At 41.3% G+C, this 19,189-nt stretch overlaps 1 protein-coding gene across 1 annotated transcript; it reads left to right on the top strand.

Moving 5' to 3' along the window:
- Window positions 1–14,495: 14,495 nt before the first annotated feature.
- Window positions 14,496–17,669, top strand: GADD45A (growth arrest and DNA damage inducible alpha). The gene is made up of 4 exons (XM_006205352.3): window positions 14,496–14,817; window positions 15,309–15,410; window positions 15,666–15,903; window positions 16,991–17,669. Exons 1-4 carry the CDS (start codon window positions 14,774–14,776, stop codon window positions 17,102–17,104), a joined length of 498 nt encoding a protein of 165 aa, XP_006205414.1. The 5' UTR covers window positions 14,496–14,773; the 3' UTR covers window positions 17,105–17,669.
- The last annotated feature ends 1,520 nt before the right edge of the window (window positions 17,670–19,189 follow it).

Below are 19,189 nucleotides of genomic sequence, written 5' to 3'. Positions count from 1 at the left end.
ACATGTAGTGAATTGCTTTTCTCATGGCTACGGTTACGGTTAGGGGATGGATTTGTGCATATCCAGCTATACTCTCTTGCTTAATAATTGTAGTTTCTGCCATTGGACAAGTTGGGTGAGACAAATGACTATCTCTCAAGGATGGCATGGCCTCATAGAGTGGACAAGTGAGGAGCAGAACAGAAATGAGAGAGACACCTTCCAAATCCACTGTGGAGGTAACTTTAAACTCACCTATAGAAGCTGAGTACACCTGAGAGTGGCTTTTGGTGGGTTCTCAGCAATGGAGCCAATGACTGGGTGGTGAAGGAAAGCAATTAACATTGAGAAATTACCATGGAGGAGACATTGAATCCACTGGTATTGATATTATTCCCCAACTAGAGTTGAAGAAACTGAGGTTCAGAGATTTTAAGAAAACTTTCCAAAGACAGAGCTAGGATCCAAAATAAAGACAACTGATAGACAGAGAGTGCAAAGAAAATACTGGAAAAGGGGCAAGGAAGAAAATAACAGGGGGAAACAGAGAGTAATAGGATGGGGGCCTGGTCTACAGAAGCTAAGGACAGCCTCATTTTTCTAAGACATTTTAATTGTAATAACCAGCTCTGTGACCCATTTGCTCTCCCTAATATCCATCCCATTATTCTTAAAAGGCAAAAACTCAAGGTATGTGGACTAGGAGGTGGGAAAAAGACAACCCCACCTTAGAGCTAGAATTATCAGTAATCACCTTAGTCAGGATGAGTTATCAGATACCTGACAAGGATGTGAGGATGGGTGAAAGAAAAGGAGGAGTGTGGGCAAGATCAAGAAAAAAATGCCCAAGAGAACAGGTTGTGGGCATAAAAATCCTTCCACCATCACCATTTTGCCCTATACTAGCCATTCCAAATCACCACTTTTGCACCTTAGGTATGCAGTGGACATGTTACAGATACATGGTCTGAGCTCTGCCCAGCAGAGGTCTGACCTCACCATGGTCAGTCCATGAGCTTGACTTCTTCTGTATAATAATCTGAGAGAAAAACATTAAATGGTTCCATCATCACCCAACTAACTCATGCCAGGACCTAGAGTCACTTTTAACACCTCTACTCATATATTCATCAGAGCCAATCATTTGTTAAGGCCCAGTTCTCTCTCTGAATATGTCTTAACTCCATTTCTTTTCACTCCCTCTGCAGCTACCCTCTCCAAGACCCTGAAATCCCTCTTACACTGTTACAGCAGCCTCTTGACTGGTCTTCCTATGTCTTCTCTTGCCTTTGTCCAAGCTGTTCTCCCTGCCCAAGATCCAGAATAACATTTTGAAACATATAATTAAAATTAAAATTAAAATTAAAATCCTTCAATGGCTCCCTATTGTTTGGGGGATAAAATCCCCAAATCCATCTGACAACCAGCAAGGTCCCATCTGCCTCGACTGGTCCTTGGCTAACTCGGATGTCCTACCTCCTGCTTCCTCACCCCTCACTGATCTGGCCTTCTCTCAGTTCTTCAGGCTCACCAAGCTCCTTCCTTTTCAACCTCCCACTTTTTCCATTTAATTAACATTTTTCCTGTTAATATCCATCTTCCTCACAAGACACATTGAAAGCTGCATGAGGTTAGGGGCCCTGTCTACCATTCTCAAGGGCCATGGTCTACCATTCTATGTCCAGAGTCCAGCACAATCCATGGTGTATAGTAAGAGGTCAATAAATACTTGTTGGAAGAGTAAACAAGTATTTGTTGACTGAGTAAATGAATAATAGTATCCACTTATTCAGTCCACAAATATTCATTGAGTCAGAACCTCTGGCAGTTAGTGTGTAAGGCAGTGAGGATACAGTGAACAAAATAACAGTCCCTGAGCCCTTAGAGCTTATAGTCCAATAGACTTTCTCCCTTTTTCTACTGAAATGAAATAACGGATCTAAGATCTTATAAAATCTTATATGATAATCTTGCTCTTCTTTGAGTTTTCCTGAGCTACATGATTTAGCTCTTAAATTCTCTCTCCTAAGCTCTTGCTCTGTTATTTTTCTCACCTCCTCATGGACAAGGTAAGATACTTGAAGGCAGGGAACTGTTTCAAGTTTTTTTTTTTTTTTGGTCCTATCTCAGTTTACCGAGAAATTTCTTTAAAAACAAAACAAAAACAACTGTGCTGTGTATTTTAATTAACAAGTGATAGGCACACCTGTATGTTAGAAATCAGAACAGTGGTTGTTTGGGATGTGGGCATTGACTGGAAAGGGGTTAGAGAGCAGCTTTCTGGGGCAATGGCAAGGTTATACATCCTCATTGGTTTATATCATTATTGAGATTATATTTCAATTGGGTTGTGTGAGTGTATACATTTGCCAAAATGCATCAAATCGTATGATCCATGTCTTTCACTGAAGATAAATCTACTTCTATTAAAAATACTTTTTTCTCCTTTTAAAAATACTTTTTAAAAGTAACATATACTTATTATATGAAACACTATCAAATAAAAGTACGCAAAAATAAGAAAATCAAAATGACCTGTAATCCCATCACTCAAAGAGGAACGTTGTTTACATTGTCATGTTTGTCCTCCCAAATTATTTTATTTTTTACACACAAACACACAATATGGATTCATACAGAATGTAGTGGCGGGGAGGGTATAGCTCAAGCAGTAGAGTGCGTATTTAGCAAGCACAAGATCCTGGGTTCAATCCCTGGTTAACTTCTCTAAAATTAAATACACCTAATTACCTTTCCTAGCACCCCCTCCCCCCAAAAAAGAGACTGTAGTGCCTTCTAATTTTTTTTGATAATCAGTACACTGAGAACATACATTAAAGTTTCTTTATAATTACTTCTTACAGTATTAATTTGCTAAGCTAAGTAAAAATCAGGATCCTAAATTTGTTTCCAAAACTTTTAAAGCCTATGATATTCCATCATCATCACCAACAATAATACTGGCTGAATGTGAAATGCCATCCCTAGAGTGGTTTCTTGACCAAGAATGATCTTCAGACTGCGGTGCTAAGATTGCTAAATCTTGACTACCAGATGATCACTAACAGTAAATCTTTAAGCTGTTTCCAGATTTATGATCAGCTTTAACTGAGAACAGTCTAGTGACTAAGTACATTAAACATCACCTCCAAATCGATTCTTCTGTCTTCCTCAGATTATTAAGCTGTTACAAGATCCAATTTATGGCATGTTACCCTTATATTTATTGTTTAATTTGTGTAGATTCTAATCCAGTACAGGGACCCCTATAATTGTATGGCTAGACTGCTGTGATCTACAGCTCCATAAAATTTACCACAGCATGAGATCACACACGCAAATCTCACATTTATATCAGACATTCAAACCACATCAAACTTAAGGCATAATATTTGAAGTCAACAAAACCACAGCCCACCTCTAACACTTCCTAAAAATCTATTGCTAAATCTAGTTCACCAAGAAGACATCTGGGTAAATATTCTAGCGTGTCCTTTGTTAGTTTCCTGATGGTGGCACACAGACTCAGACAGAAGAATTATTTGAAACTACCCAGAAAATTAGAAAAGTACGGACTAGAAGCAAAGATCTGTGAGAAAGAGAAATGTCTTTAGCTTTACACTTCTGGCAAGCGATAAAAGGCAGCTTTAGTGACAGCAGCCAGATGGAGATCAAATGACAACTGTGAGTTCATAATGGTCTCCAGCATTCTGGCAAGCACAGGGGCAGTAGGGGAAGTGGGAGGGATCAGCTTTACTGGTACTACAAGCCAATCTGGTGCACATCAGCGTTATCTGACGTCAGCTAAAACCAGTTCTGAGGCACTACATTGGGACCAGCTGCTAGATACTGAAAGCACCCTGACCTGGCTCTGTGTGCTCCCCCAGCTCTCGCTCATAACATTTACAGAACGCGACCAGTTAATTTATGTTCCCTACAGCAGGGAGGACCCAGATGTTGAGGCTGTAGTTGCTGATTTGAAAGGAGTTCACAAATACAGGAAGCTCTCAGAGGATAAAAGAAACATTAAGGGTATTCTACAGTTTGGGAAACGCATTGTTCTGTATTAAAACACACACACACACACACACACACACACTCACACACGAGAAAGGTTTCAAGAACATCAAGCCCTGTTCCTTAGTATGCAGAACTACATCATTCAGGCTATCAAAACTGCACAAAGATCTAAAGTGCACAAATAGGGGAAGTTTTCTTCATCTGTATTTAGAGAAGGGAACACGTATACTGGATTCATCTGTGGCTGTATGAAAATTCAGGGGGATTTTTCACAAAATTAGGTGAAGACAGGGAAGCCCAGTACTTCTATCACCAGCAAGGATGCCCCAAATGTTAGAGAAAATGAAAATAAAATATTTTATTTAGATGAAAGAATTGGAAAATGGGTGTCATACAATTAACACTCATGGCATTCTATGTGCCATGCTCTGTAAGTGTGTACTTATATTATCTCACTTCATCATAACAAACTGATGAGATAGGTACTATTATTACTTAGGAAAGAGATAAGAGAGGTTAAGTGATTTGCCCAAGCCTGCCTCGAGAGTCTGCACTCTAAGTACTATGCTGTGGGGCTGCGTGAACTCCAACTGTCCTAGAGGACGATCATCTGCGGTGAAGGTGAGATCTGGAGTCAAATGTGCATCTGCATCCTGGCTTTGCCACTTAGCTATGGGTCCTTTGTGCTGGTAACTAGCTTAACCTCTCCAATAGGCCACCACTTCTTCAGCAATAACATGAATCTTAATTTTTTTTTAAGTGGAGGTACTGGGGATTGAGGACCTTGTGCATACTAAGCATGTACACTACCACGGACCTATACCCTCCCCCCTCAAGCAATAGCATGAAGATTATAGTGTCCACCTCAAAGATGGTCGTGGGAGTCAAGTGATGTCATATAAATAAAAAGTTCCAAGCATATGATAAGCATTTAACAAATTAGCTGCTTTTATTATTAAATCACAAGTCTAGTTAGAAATCTTCTGAAACATCCCAGAAGCCAACATCTGCTGCATACAGATTTTAGGAGAAATACTAAAGGGTTACATGTGGGTTGAAAATTTGATATCACGGTTTCTTTTTCTTTTTTCCCCCAGTGAGGGGAGGTAATTAAGTTTATTTGTTTATTTATTTTTAGAGGAGGTAGTGGGGAAGGAACCCAGGACCTTGTGCACACTAAGCATGTACTCTACTGCTTGAACTACACCCTCCCCGCTGACATCTCAGATTCTTGAAAATTCTTGCTAGTAAGTGTTTTAGGTTAAAAGGACTTTCATTAGTTAAAAAAAAAAAAACCAACTCTGAAAGGAGTGAAGGGATATTTATCCATGTCATGGATGATGAGAAGTCACTTGAGAAAAAGTTAGTTGCAGAGTACTGACAAAAGCCTGCGTTGGAAGGCTCCTCACAGCTAGACCCAAAGACATCAGGATTTACACTGTGGCTGGATTTGAGACGCATATAGCTTCAAGATCACAGATGGACTTGTTTTGATAGTTTATGTAAAAGATATAAACCCAAACTTATAAAATGGAGTGGAGGGTCCAGTTGCTAGGGATAATGAGAGACATGCCAAATTAACCAAACTTAATTCAGATGGTCATTAAACAATGACCCCACCTGGTTTTCAGTCGTTTTACCATCTGTTATAGCTGTTGCTTCTCAGATGGGAGAGTTCCCACTAACTCCCAGGTGCGACCTGTTTATTAAGACACAGTGCCAAATCATACTCCATAGCATTTGGTAACTAGGCAATATGTTAAGGTTAATAAGGCAAGCTGTAACATAATCTCTACTAACCTGCTGAAATGGATTGAGATTTTTAAAAAATTGATACCAGAGAAGAGGAATAGGAATATGTTTTTAATTCTGTAGACAGATTATCTGGTGATTAAACTTTTTAGGCTCAGAAAAATAACTTTTTTGTGGTAAAATAAGATAGTAAAAGTTTTGTGATGGCTGCTGAAAAGTATAGAATAATTATTAGAATAACAAAATTATTTAGCAAAAAAAAATGGTAGAGCTGGAAATGTCTTACAGGACAAGCTTTTCAGTTTCCAGTTGTGACCAATGTGTGTCTCAAACCCTGCAGCCCCCTGTCCCTCAGCCCCACCCCTACACCCACCTGGCCACTTCAGCCAGGATACTTTTGCTTTTATTTATCTATATGTGGGATTATGCCTACTATTTCTTTTGGGGAAAGAGAGTTCTCTTCATATATATATGTGTGTGTGTGTGTGTGTGTGTATATATATATATATATATATATATATATATATATATTTGTCAAGTGTACACATATATTGCCATGAATAGTGACAGCTGAAGGAAATTTCCATAGAGTAAGAATTTACTGCATACACAACAAGATGGCATTAAATACTGCAGACACAACAAGATGGCATTAAGGGTACTATATGAGGTTTTGATGCTACATAACAAGTGTGTATATATATATATATATATATATATATATATACACACTGGACAAATGAGGTAACCGAGGTATGAAATGGGTAAACAATCTTAAGATCGGGCATTATTCAATCCACATTCTTAGAAGGACATCAGTTTAGATTTATCAAGCTGGCTGTGCACACAAAGTAGCCATATAGATCTTAGTTTTACAGCATCATTTCAAAACATCCCTAAGATACAGACACAAACTATAAAGAGTCAAATGAATCTATAGACAGGCATTCTTGCATTTGATGGTGAATCTTTTTCAAAATAGGGAGGATGCCTTACCAAGGGTGATGTTCCAGCTGAGAAAGCAAAATCCCTGACACATTTCTGCTTAGTGGCCAGCGATACTAATAGGCCCTTCTCCTCCTATGTCTTAAGGGGATGAGCTAGAGCATATGGCAAAAATCCTTATAGGTCAACAACAGAATGTTAAACACAATCCATCACTTTGCCACAAACTGATATGGTCCACGAAGCACAGGAGTAAAGTGTTCATAATGGACAGTCAGATAACAGTCTGCTCACTGCATTCTTCGGTTACTAAAAATGAGGCTACTTTAGACCTTTACAATATAAAGTCAAACAGTAGCCAGAGGACTGTCAGACAGCCTCCCAGAGCAGCCATCCAGAAATGGGTGCTTCAAAAGACCGTGTCCTAGACGCTCTTCAAAAGATCAGAGTCTTACAGGGTTTAATCGTAAATTGTCCTTTTTTAATATTTAATATCTTCCAGACCTTGAGACTGACATTCCACTGCCAAAGTAAAGGAGGCCCAAAGCAAAATATAAGAATGCATGTTATTCACAGAATAGATCTTACAAGCAATTTCAGAGTAGAAGTTCTACTGGCAGAAATGTCCAGTGAATAGAGATTAAATGCTTACAAGCACTAAAGCCAGAGAAAGAGGCAAAAGTTCAGACAGAAATAAAGATGGCTCTTATTTTCCTTTACACCTTATCTCTTTTGTTTGCAGTCTCCTAAATATTACTCAGTGCCTTTAATTTCATCTCTATTTGTGTTTCTTGTATGTTGCTTATATAACAAAACACCCTATCTCTGCTCTTTTAAATCTCCTACTTCAAAACTCACCTTCATAAAACCTTTCAAGGTTGTTTTCCTCCTCATTATAATCTGTTTATGCTACACTGAAAGAACAAGACTTGAAGCTTGGCAATTAAGCACCTTTTAATCTATTGGGTTTTATACATGTATACACTACAGATTGATAGAGGTCACAAATCCTTAGTTACAGAACGGGCCAGTTTATAGCTCCTGAAAAAAATATTTGAAAAATCATTGCAGGGGAGGGTAATAGCTCAGTGGTAGAGTGCATGCTTAGCATGCATGAGGTCCTGGGTTCAATTCCCAGTACTTTCATTAAAAAAAAAAAAGAATAAAAAAATCATTCGGGTGGGGTGAAGGGTGTATGAAGAAGAACATAAAATGTAGATAAGGGTGCACAACCCTCTGTAATTAAAACAGTACAACCAATAGAACTAGGATTCAATCAAAAATGGTTTCTAATATATAAGAAAATGTATAGCTTTATGTTCCAGCTCATTATTTACAACTTTAAATCTGTATAACTTATTAATTCAACAATATCTGATTCAATAAATATTTATTAAGGGTATACTCTGTGCAATGCACTATTCTAACTACTTAGGGATCAAACAGTGAACAGAACAAATTCTACTCCATTGAACTTATACTTAGGGAGTAGAGTGGGCAAGAGAGAGGAACCGGATAATAAAGACAATATATAAGACAAGTATAATATGTATCTTAGAAAGTTTTTAAAGAGAGAGAACAGGGTCTAGGGGATCTGCAATGCCAGGAGTGAACAGGGTAGGCCTCACTGCGAAGAGAACTCGAAGGGAGAGAGCTTTGTGGTGATCTGGAGAAAGAATATTTCTGGCTTGCAGTCAGTGCAAAGGCCCTGAGGCAAAAGAAAGGCCCATCTGGCTTGAGAGGAATGGGCATGGGGAAGAGTAATAAAAGATGAGATTGGAGTAGGCATTCAATATTTCTTAAATAACTGCTTAATAGAGATATAATTCCCATTCTCTACAATTCACCCTACATGTACTATTCAGTGGTTTTTAATATATTAATACAGTTGTGCAATTATCACCACCATTACTATTGGAACATTTTCATCACAGTGAATAGATTTTTGTAGGATCTTTTAAACCTTAGTGAGGACTTGGCTTTGACTCTAAGTGAAAAGAAGAGCCATTGGTAAGTTTGGGTTGGAGCCGTGGCTGGGATTTGACTTGCTTTGTCTAGACTTACTTTGGCTGCTGGAGGTGAGCAGAGGAGGGGTGAAAGCAGAGAGAGGGAAAATAGTTGTTGCAGCTGTCCAGGTGGGAGATGATGGTGGTGGTGGTGGCAGCCCTGAGAAATGGTTGGATTATTTTACATTTTGAAGTAAACTGATAGGGTTTGCTGATGGACTGGATGTGGGTGGTGAAGAAAGGAAGTCAAGGATGATACCATGGCTCAGGGGCTGAGCAATGGGAAGAATGGAGTTGCCATTGACCTAGAGGAGGACAATCAGGAGGCCAACTTTGTCATTCTAAATTTGAGATGCTTATTGTGCATTGAGCCAGAGATTGTGAGTAAGCCTGAGGTTCAGAAGAGATGACTGACCAGATTGGAAGGATACTGGGGAGTCATTAGCTTATAAATATTTAAGGCTATGAGACTCCATGAGGTCACCAAGAGAGTGAGTGTAGACAGAGAAGGACTAAGCTGTTAAGAGTTAGGAAGAAGAAAATTTTACAATGAAGTGGATGGTGAAAAGAATCACTTCTTCTATTTCAGAGATAGAAAATTCAGAAACCTGGTCAAAGTGCCAGAACAAAATACCAATGGCCAACTACCAACCCAGACCACCTACATTCTCACCTTTGATTAGTCCACCAAGCGGAGACATTCACAGAGAGAACATTCCTACTGCGACAGAAACCTTCTGACCCACACTCAACCCAGCCGAGAGGTGGGGAAATGGGGCGAGGGAGGTCCTTGAAAAGTGTCCTAGCAAGTCTTTTCATTTGACACCTTAACTGGCTGGCTGCTGCACAGCTGGTGACATGTGAGCAGCGGGTGGCAACACAGGGGGTTAGCTTAAAGCTCAAAGCAACATGATGACTCCATTGCCATGAATAGTGACAGCTGAAGGAAATTTCCATAGGGTAAGAATTTACTGCACACACAACAAGATGGCATTAAGGGTACTATATGAAGTTTTGATGCTACGTAACAAAATACTGCAAACTTAATGGTTTAAAAAAACATATTTATTATCTCACACCTTCTGTCGGTCAGAAGTTTGGGCATGGCTTAGCTGGGTTCTCCTCTTAGGGTCTTACAAGGCTAAAGTCAGTGTTGCCCAGGCTACCTTCTCATCTGAAGGCTTGAGTAGGGAAGGATCTACTTCCAAGCTCCCTCCAGTTGTTGATGGACTGGATGTGGGTGGTCCTTGCAGCTGTTGAAATGAGGAAGTTTGCCTCTTCAAACCAGCAATGGAGAAAGAAAGCCTCTAATGTTTCCACTCTCTTCAGAGAAAACATAGGCCTGCTTCTAAAGAGCTCACCTGATTCGATCAGGCCCACCTAGCTTAATCTCCTTTTTAATTAACTCAAAGTCAACTAAAAAGGGACCTTAGTTATACCTGCAAAATCCTTTCACCTTTGTCAGGGACTGAAACATAATTATGGGTGTGATAGCCCAACAGCACTGCCATACTCTATTGGCTAGAAGCCAGGGACAGGTTCTGCCCACACTCAAGGGATAAGAATAACACAGAGCTTAACATCAGAGGTTAGAGATCATTGAGGCCATCTCAGAATTTGCCTACACTGTGATGGTCCAAGAAACTAAACATTTATATTAGATTCAAATGGAAATATTGATCCTAAGAAGTGATATATTTTATGTATAAAGTATATCTTGTTTGAATGATCTTCTCTGGGAAAAAAAAAGTGGTGGGGGTGGGGGGAGAATTTAGAGCCTGCCTTTAGAAACTATACCAAGTTTACACAAAAAATACATTAGGAATCTTATGATTTTTAACAATAAAATATAATATAGTTCTAGGTAGGTGTTAAATACATTTGTTATAGGCTAATCGATCTTCTTAACGTGAACAATGATCTGTCTAATAGTGAAACATAAAGCATCATATGTCTTTCAGATGTTAAAGGACTGACTAATTTTTGAAAGAAAGAAAAGATATCATTCTACAGTGTAGAACCATTATAGGAATATATGTATGATAAAAGTGAAGAAAATATCAAAAAGACTTTTTTGAAGTACAGTCAATTTATAATGCTGTGTTAATTTCTGGATTTCTGGTGTACAGCACAGTAATTGATTTATTCTTATACATATATATATTCCTTTTCATACTCTTTTTCATTATAGGTCATTACAAGCTATTGAATATAGTTTCCTGTGCTGTAAAGAAGGACTTTGTTGTTAATCTATTTTATATATAGTAGTTAATATCTGCAAATCCTGAACTCCCAATTTATCCCTCCCTACCCTCTTTCCTCCTGGTAACCATAGTTTATTTTCTATGTCTGTGAGTCTGTCTCTGTTTTATAAATAAGCTCATTCATGTCTCTTTTTTTAAGATTCCACATATAAGTGATATAATATGATATTTTTCTTTCTCTTTCTGGCTTACTTCTCTTAGTATGACAATCCCCAGGTCCATCTATGTTGCTGCAAATAGCATTATTTTATTCTTTTTTATGGCTGAGTAGTATTCCATCATATACATATGATATATATATATATATATATATATATATATCCCCCACAACTTCTTTATCCAGTTATCTGTTGATTGACATTTAGGTTGTTTCTCTGTCTTTGTTATTGTAAACAATGCTGCTATAAACACTGGGGTGCATATATCTTTTCAATTAGATTTTCCTCCAGCTATATGCCCAGGAGTGAGATTGCTGGATCATAGGGTAAGTCTATTTTCAGTTTTCTAAGAAATCTCCATACTGTTTTCTATAATGGCTGCACCAAATTACATTCCCACCAACAGTAGACAAGGGTTCCTTTTTCTCCATAGCTGAGTGGTAGAGCTCATGCTTAGCATGCATGAGGTCCTGGGTTCAATCCCCAGTTACTCCAATAAAAAGAAAAGGAAAGAAATGGATCAAAAAGACTCAATGTGCAAAGCAGGTAGCAGTGTTAAAATAATTTAACAATTCTTGAGTACATATTTTCATCTGATTTCCAAATATAACCGGTTAGCATCCTTACAAATATTACTGGAAGTTCATTCCAGTCCTGTGCCGTTAAAGTACCTGGTGTAGTTTTAAAAATGATTTTACATGTTGGAGTTATTTTTTAAGATACACATATGTATATACACACACATATATTATATATCTATATATCTAGGGATATTCCTCTGATAATTTGTACCATCCTCCTCCAGGACTAATAAACATCTGGGAACCGTATCATCTACGATCAACCTAATGTATAACTGCAATCTAGCTGTAGCTAAATGCAGCTTCTACTTCCAGTTGGAAACACCAGCTTTGAAAATAATCACTAATGAAACATCGTAGATAGACTCAGCAATGAGGCAAAACGATGTAACATAGCTGAGTCAGAAAGTATGACAAATGAGTATTTTTGCATACTGGAAGACTAGGCTTATCTCACAGAGAACAACCCCATAATACTTGAACAAATCACTTTCCCATGAGACCCAATATAGAATGCAATATAGTTTTTGAGTAGGGGACTAGGCTGATATTAAGAGGTAATCCTTTTATACTGAATTTTTACTGCATATAGTTGACCTGGGTGGGGCATTACTAGGGCTGTGGTTCATTTGAATTGGCATAACAATAGGCGGGTTCTACTGTCCTACAGTTTCCGTTCAGATGACTAAAGTCATGGGACTCTCAGCATAGCTGGCTGATGACAGTGCATACTATTTTGTCCCCAAATCCAGTTCAAGCATGGATATAGCAATTAGACAAGTACTTTAAAGGCAAAGGACCAGAAACTGTACAATTCTTGGTATATTGTAGGACATCAAAGAAGTTTTTTGGAAGTAGAGTTAAATGTGAAATATATTGAGAGAATTCATGCATTGCAAAGGACTGCAGGATTCTGGGATCTTATTCAACTCTCAATTCTAGTCAACTCAATGAACACTGACTGTGTTTCTACGAAATGCAGAAATTGTGCTAGGTGCCAAGAACACCAAGTTGATGAAGTCACAGCCCCTGCTGTCAAGAAACTCACTCATTTCCCTAATTTTGTGTCAGCTTGCTGTGATCACACTTTCTTCTAAAAACCTTTGAAGAAATACCTAGTAGATAGAACCTTGGAGTTCATGGAACACAGTTCAACAATCTCGAGATGATGACTCAGGCCAGATTGCATAATTCAGATTTTGTTTGCAGATCTGAAAGTGCTTCAGCTCCTGCCTAAATTTCAATCTAAAGGAATTCTTCAACAAAGACACTCCATGTGAGAATTTAAGGTATAGAAATGAAATATACCTTACACGCCTGGGTATATTATACATTGGTCAGCACCATTCCTTTACTTATTGTCCCTTGCTGACAAAGCAGTTAGGGATTAAGTGCAAAATGGCAGCGCAAATAAATGAACCAGAAAACCTACCTAACATTTTCCTTTTCTACTATTATTAAGAGCAAGAGAACTGGAGAATATTTTGTCTAGAATGACACAAACATACGGGTGCAAAAACTCATGTGTAGCTTGGCAAAAAATTACTTCTGTGACCTTTGTCTGAACGGTGATGTTAATAATGCAGGTATGGTTTTGAATGCAAGCATATGGGAGCATTTTCACCACTTTTGGTGGCTTCAGTAGGTTTAACACATACTTTTGCATTTATTGCATAAACTCATAAAGCAAAGTAAAGTACCCTCAACCTGTTCAGTGAAAGTCTATACATTCAAGTTTGCTTTTCAAAAGTGTATAACTGCTGCTTTCTTTCCACCCACAGATTGCCATTATCTCAAAGGTGAAATTTTAGCATATGACTAAAAGGTCCTGTAGCAGCAGCTTCATGATTCAGCATCTAACATCAATAATTCACAGTGAGATCACAGGCTCCCTGTGGAAGATAGTGACATACTTGCTTGCCTTATGAAAGGAAGTTGAGGGCTTTTTGAATTTAGATGTGTAGCTTGTGTGGGTGTCAGACATTTGTCTCTTAGCTAGTGCCCTGCAGAAGGATTCTCCTTTGGGAAAGACTCTGAGGAAGGAGAATTGGAGTTGTAAGGCTAGGATACACATGTGTGGTAACCAGCTCCTCCTGAACACGATTTTCCAGAGTTACCCTGGGCAGGTGGGAAGCCTTGCTGCTTTCTGTGGAAAAGATTCCACAGAATCTTGGTTCCCTGCCACTACCAAACACAAATGTGTTGATTTTTCTTTTTTGAGCTTCCAACCCTTGCAACCTTCCAAAAATAAATCAAACCAGCCATCAGGGCACCAAAATAATACTACTACTAATAAACAGCTTTGCCTAGACTTACATAAACAACACTTCTGAGGTAAACTTTGCCCCAGAGGTCTGGACACACTCTTTTTATGTAACCGGCTTACTAATAATTACTAGACTTGGGTGCATTAATCCTGAAAATAGATTTTAATGGAAGCCCCCCAAAACAAAAGCCATGAAACAAATTTTTAAAAAATGAGCCCCAACTAGAGAAACACTTAGCAGCCTGCTCCAACCCAAGCTGAAGTCATCTCCCACCCCTCAACTCCCGCCAGTGCAAAGACCTCCCCTCCTACCCACCCCGCCCTCAGGAAGAGTCCACTGGGAACCCGGCCCTCTTCTAGCCCCGCCCTACCCCCGTCCTGCCCCCGCCCTCTAGGCGCGCCTTGCGCATGACTCCTCCCCCTTCCGCTCCTTTCAGCCTGGTTCCAGGAGCTGGGGTCAAATTATCGGGAGCAGGCTTATTTGCATAGCCCAATGGCTGTGCGTATGCAAATGAGGCAGGCGGTGGTTGGCTGGTGGGTGGCAGAATAAATTCTGCGAGCCGGGCCTTTGTCCTTCAGTGGCTGTGAGGCAGCTGCCGTGTCGGTGTCGTGGCTTGTGGCAAAGCGGGGAGGGGCCGAGAGCCGGTGGGCGAGCGAGCTGGGCGGGAGGGGCGGACGGCGCGGCGGCAGCGGGCGCTGGAAGAGCCTGCGAGGGAGTGCAGAGAGCAGGCGCCCGCGTACCCGCGGTGGCAGGAGCAGCCCGCACGCCGCTCTCTCTCTGTGGGGTACCTGCAGTTGCAATATGACTTTGGAGGAATTCTCGGCTGGAGAGCAGAAGACCGAAAGGTAGGTCGGCCGGAGGCTCTTCTTGAACCCTGCTTGCCCACCGCGCGCACCCCAGTGCTGCCAGGCTGTGCACGGTTTGCCCTGGAGCGAGCGGTTAAAAGTTTGCAGAGGGCACCTCTTCTCTCTTTTTTCCTCGGCGGGGACACTTCAGAAGCGCGCGTGGCCAGAAAGAGCGTGCCTGGTCGAGCCCCTCCGAGACTTTGCAAAGGGCAGAAGTGACCATCCTTGCCCCTGCGGCTCCTACCCTCGCGGCTCCTGCCCTCGGGAAAGGGTGGCGGGTGACACTCTCGGGGCTTCCCACAGGACGCGCGGCCTCTGGACGTGCGAGAGGTCATGGAAGTGACAGCTGGGGGAGCCCGGGGTTTGCAGAAGGCCCAGGTGCGCGGTGGCGCGTGCCCTCGGGAGAGAGGGTCGCGGTGCAGGGCGAGGGGGCGACGACGGTTCGGAGGGGCCTCGGGCTGACGGGACCCCCTTGCTCTGTCTGCGTGTAGGATGGATAAGGTGGGGGATGCCCTCGAGGAAGTGCTCAGCAAAGCCCTGAGTCAGCGCACCATCACCGTCGGGGTGTACGAGGCGGCCAAACTGCTCAATGTGTAAGTGGGACCCCAACGTGTCCCTCGCGGCTCCACTAACCGCCCTGGCCCGGGGAGGTCGCCTTTGCGGGGCGCTCCTCGCGGTGCAGCGCCGCTTGCTGCTGTTTTCCATCTGCCCCTCGGCTGCCTGTCTCAGGGACAGCGAGCGGGCTGGGGCACGACCCCGGGGACCCGGGCAGCGGTGGGGGGCGGGGGTGCGGGCGCCCACGCGGCGAGTTGGGCCTTTGGGCTCACCAGCCCCGCCCCTGCCCTCAGCGACCCCGATAACGTGGTGCTGTGTCTGCTGGCGGCGGACGAGGACGACGACAGGGACGTGGCTCTGCAGATCCACTTCACCCTGATCCAGGCGTTCTGCTGCGAGAACGACATCGACATCCTGCGCGTCAGCAACCCGGGCCGGCTGGCGGAGCTCCTGCTCCTGGAGACCGACGCGGGCCCCGCGGCGAGCGAGGGCGCCGAGCAGCCCCCGGACCTGCACTGCGTGCTGGTGACGGTAAGGGAGAAGGGGACTGCGGGCAGGTCGGGGTTAGAGTCCTGGCAGGAAGTCGACAAGAGCTGAGAGTCGGCTGACTGCGGATCTGGGATGGGTGGGGGTCAAGAGTTGGGCGCCTTTGCCCCATTAAAAGAGTAGCTGGACTTTCAGCCGAGATGTGCTAGTTTCATCACCGGGATTTTCTCTGGTACAGAACATGTCTAAGCACGTTGGAGGCTGCCAGAAGCGGAAGAGATCCTTGTGAGTCAGCATTGTCAGCCCAGCTACTCCCTACCTACATCTGCACTACCTCCCGTGACTAATTCCTTTAGCAGGGCAGATTAGATAAAGCCAAATAAATTCCTGGCTCACCCTCATTAAGGAGTCAGCTTCATTCTCGCCAGTCAAAGCTAAAAATAGAAATGGTGTAGGAGAGAGACCTTATTAATTCCCTAGAAATACATTAAGAGAATGATGTGGAAATTTTTTCTTTGCAATCTTGCATTTTTTTTCAGTGGAGCTTTTTTCCCCCCAGTAAAAACCTTTGGTAGGTAGATAACTCGTGTTTACAGAGGTAAAAGTGATCGTTTTGTCTTTTAGATTTCACTCCTTTTGGACTGATCTTGTTAAGTGGCAGCCTAATTATTCTGTTACTCCTGAAAAATACTACTCTCCCTTTTGAGAGGATAACAGGTGGCAACTCTAGGTAACTGCTCTGCAGCTCTCACCTCCTGGTAGCACAACATGGAAGTATTTCTCAGAGTTGCTTCACTCAGGTCTCTGTCCACATACAAGTTTGGTAGCACAAGCCTGTGAATAATACTCTTATGCAAAACAATAAATATTAACATGCAAACATTATATGGCTCAGTGGGTTGCATGTGTTTATACTTTGCAGAGTGTAGCTTAGTAGAGAATTACCTTTAACGGTTTTACAGGAAACCCAGCTATCTAGAAGAAATTTTATTTTTTTATGGTTGTAACTGGTCTCCATGTCACACAGCCAAAGTAATAGAATGTTCAAGCATCTTCCCCTCAAAAATGGTGTAATTATTAGGAAATGCTGATTTTTTAAATAGTAAATTTATTTTCCTGCATTTGTCCCCAGAATCCACATTCATCACAGTGGAAGGATCCTGCCTTAAGTCAACTTATTTGTTTTTGCCGGGAAAGCCGCTACATGGATCAGTGGGTTCCAGTGATTAATCTCCCTGAACGGTGATGGCATCTGAATGAAAATAACTGAACCAAATTGCACTGAAGTTTTGAAATACCTTTGTAGTTACTCAAGCAGTTACTCCCAACACTGATGCAAGGATTACAGAAACTGATGTCAAGCGGCTGAGTGAGTTCAACTACGTGTTCTGGGAGCCCGGAGATAGATGACTTTGCAGATGGAAAGAGGTAAAAATGAAGAAGGAAGCTGTGTTGAGACAGAAACACAAGTCAAAAGGAACAAAAATTACAAAGAACCACGCAGGAAGGAAAACAAAACTATGTATTAATTTAGGATCGTTGAGTTACATTTAAGTAAACCAAATATGCTTTGTTAAAGTTTAAATGTGCAGCAGTAGTGTGGGTATTTTTGGTTCATATGCTCTCAAGTCAAAGAAAAGCAGAAAGGGTTAATCCTATTTTAAAACCATATTTTATTGTATTTTGATGAGATGTTAAATTCTCAAAGTTTTATTATAAATTGTACTAAGTTATTTTGTGACATGAAAGGTTATTTATGCTATAAATTTTTGGAAACAATACCTACAATAAACTGGTATGGAATAATTGCATCATTTCTTAATGTGTGCTTTTGTTTCTTTTTACTTGGACTTTATTTTGAACGAGTTTTTTTAATACGGAAAAATTAAAACCCTCCTGAAATGATTATACATATGTGTATATATAGTATATGTGTGTCTATGTTATATAAATGGTGTGTATATATGTACGCATATATATTTTTCCCACTTTTAAACATTTGGGCTGGACATGGCATGATTTTGCCTTTTAATTTATTATTTAATGGAAATTTTACCGATGCCCTGCTCTACTATAATTTTGCTTTTTAATTTATTATTTAACAGGTATTTTACTGGTACCAGCTCTACCTGCTCATCCAAAGTCAGAAAAACAAAGGTGATTTAAAAGGAGTTGGAGTTAGGGAAAAGTGTTAGAAATTGCTCTTGATGAACCTGAATAAATCCTTACATTTCAGTGCTATTAGTGCTATAAGAAGATTATATGCAACATGTTAAGGAAGCAATGAGGAAAGAGTTGACCGAAGCTACCTGCAGGACCAGTGAAGTTATTGGGGAGAGATCATTTTATTTGGATCTTAAACCAGGAAGAGGTTATTGCTAGCAGTAGTTTCTGAAAAAGTGTGGCGGCCTGAAAGACCAAAACTTGTTCAGGGGACAAAGAGGGATTCTGTGTGCCTCTGGTGTAGGAAGATAAGGGAGAGATAAGGTTGAAAAGGTAGGTGGGGATTAGGCCCAGGCTGAAGGGCATTCTGTGTCACCTTAGCATTTGGGCTTCCTTCTGTAAACTTTGGCCAGTCTGCAGAGGCCTTCACACAGGGAGTGACGTGATCAGTGTTCTAGGACGATAACACTGGGGACTGGAAGACGGGTTACTGGGATAAGCGGCCGTAGGTAAGAAGGCCAATTAGAAAATGACTGTAACAGTCCAAGGCTGTGCCCTGTGCAGAGGCATGTTCAGGGAACAAGCAGCCTGCCAAAGATTCCGGTGCCTTCTCTTTCTAGAGCTGTGTGCCTTCCAGCTGTCTGCTACAGTTCTAAGGGGTTTGGTTAAATTATATCAGATGGGAGAGATGGAAGAAAAGAGCAGAAGAAATGAAAGGCTTCAGCAGAAGAGACATTTTTACTTGGAACAGTCACTTGATAAATTAACTGCAACAATCTCTTGAAGATACAGCCAAAGAAAGCAAAAAACAAACAAAACCTACTGAGGCGAGGCCTAACATAGCCTTAGTCCACAGGATTTTTCTTTGCCTCCTTCTCAAACCATACCCCCCAGGGCTCCCCTGCCACCTATCTCGCATCCTTGTCATGACTCCAGGCAATCAGGCAAAAGTAGAAACAGGAGAGAAAAACCAGCTAACAGTAACAACAAAAAAAGCCCTCCAAGTTTCTGCCTATCTTAGGAATAACACAGGCCGCTGAGCCCTTCACCTTGCAATTAAGTTTCTGTTTTTCCACATCTGCTAGAAATGTGGGTTTTCAGGCCTTGTTTGGACTTGTTGCATCTTACTTAAGCCAGGGCCCAATCCAAAACATGACTGATATTTAAT

Source organism: Vicugna pacos, chromosome 13 (assembly GCF_048564905.1).
Source record: "Vicugna pacos chromosome 13, VicPac4, whole genome shotgun sequence".
Lineage (NCBI taxonomy): Eukaryota > Metazoa > Chordata > Mammalia > Artiodactyla > Camelidae > Vicugna > Vicugna pacos.
The sequence above is the reverse complement of the archived record's forward strand: the minus strand, read 5'-3'. Positions and strand labels throughout refer to the sequence as shown.

Excerpts from the sequence above, each read along its gene's own strand:
- GADD45A (XM_006205352.3), top strand. The coding sequence starts at position 14,774 with ATGACTTTGGAGGAATTCTCGGCTGGAGAGCAGAAGACCGAAAG. Across the intron at positions 15,411-15,665 it reads GCGGCCAAACTGCTCAATGT|CGACCCCGATAACGTGGTGC; the intron begins GTAAGTGGGACC and ends CCCTGCCCTCAG. Across the intron at positions 15,904-16,990 it reads TGCACTGCGTGCTGGTGACG|AATCCACATTCATCACAGTG; the intron begins GTAAGGGAGAAG and ends ATTTGTCCCCAG.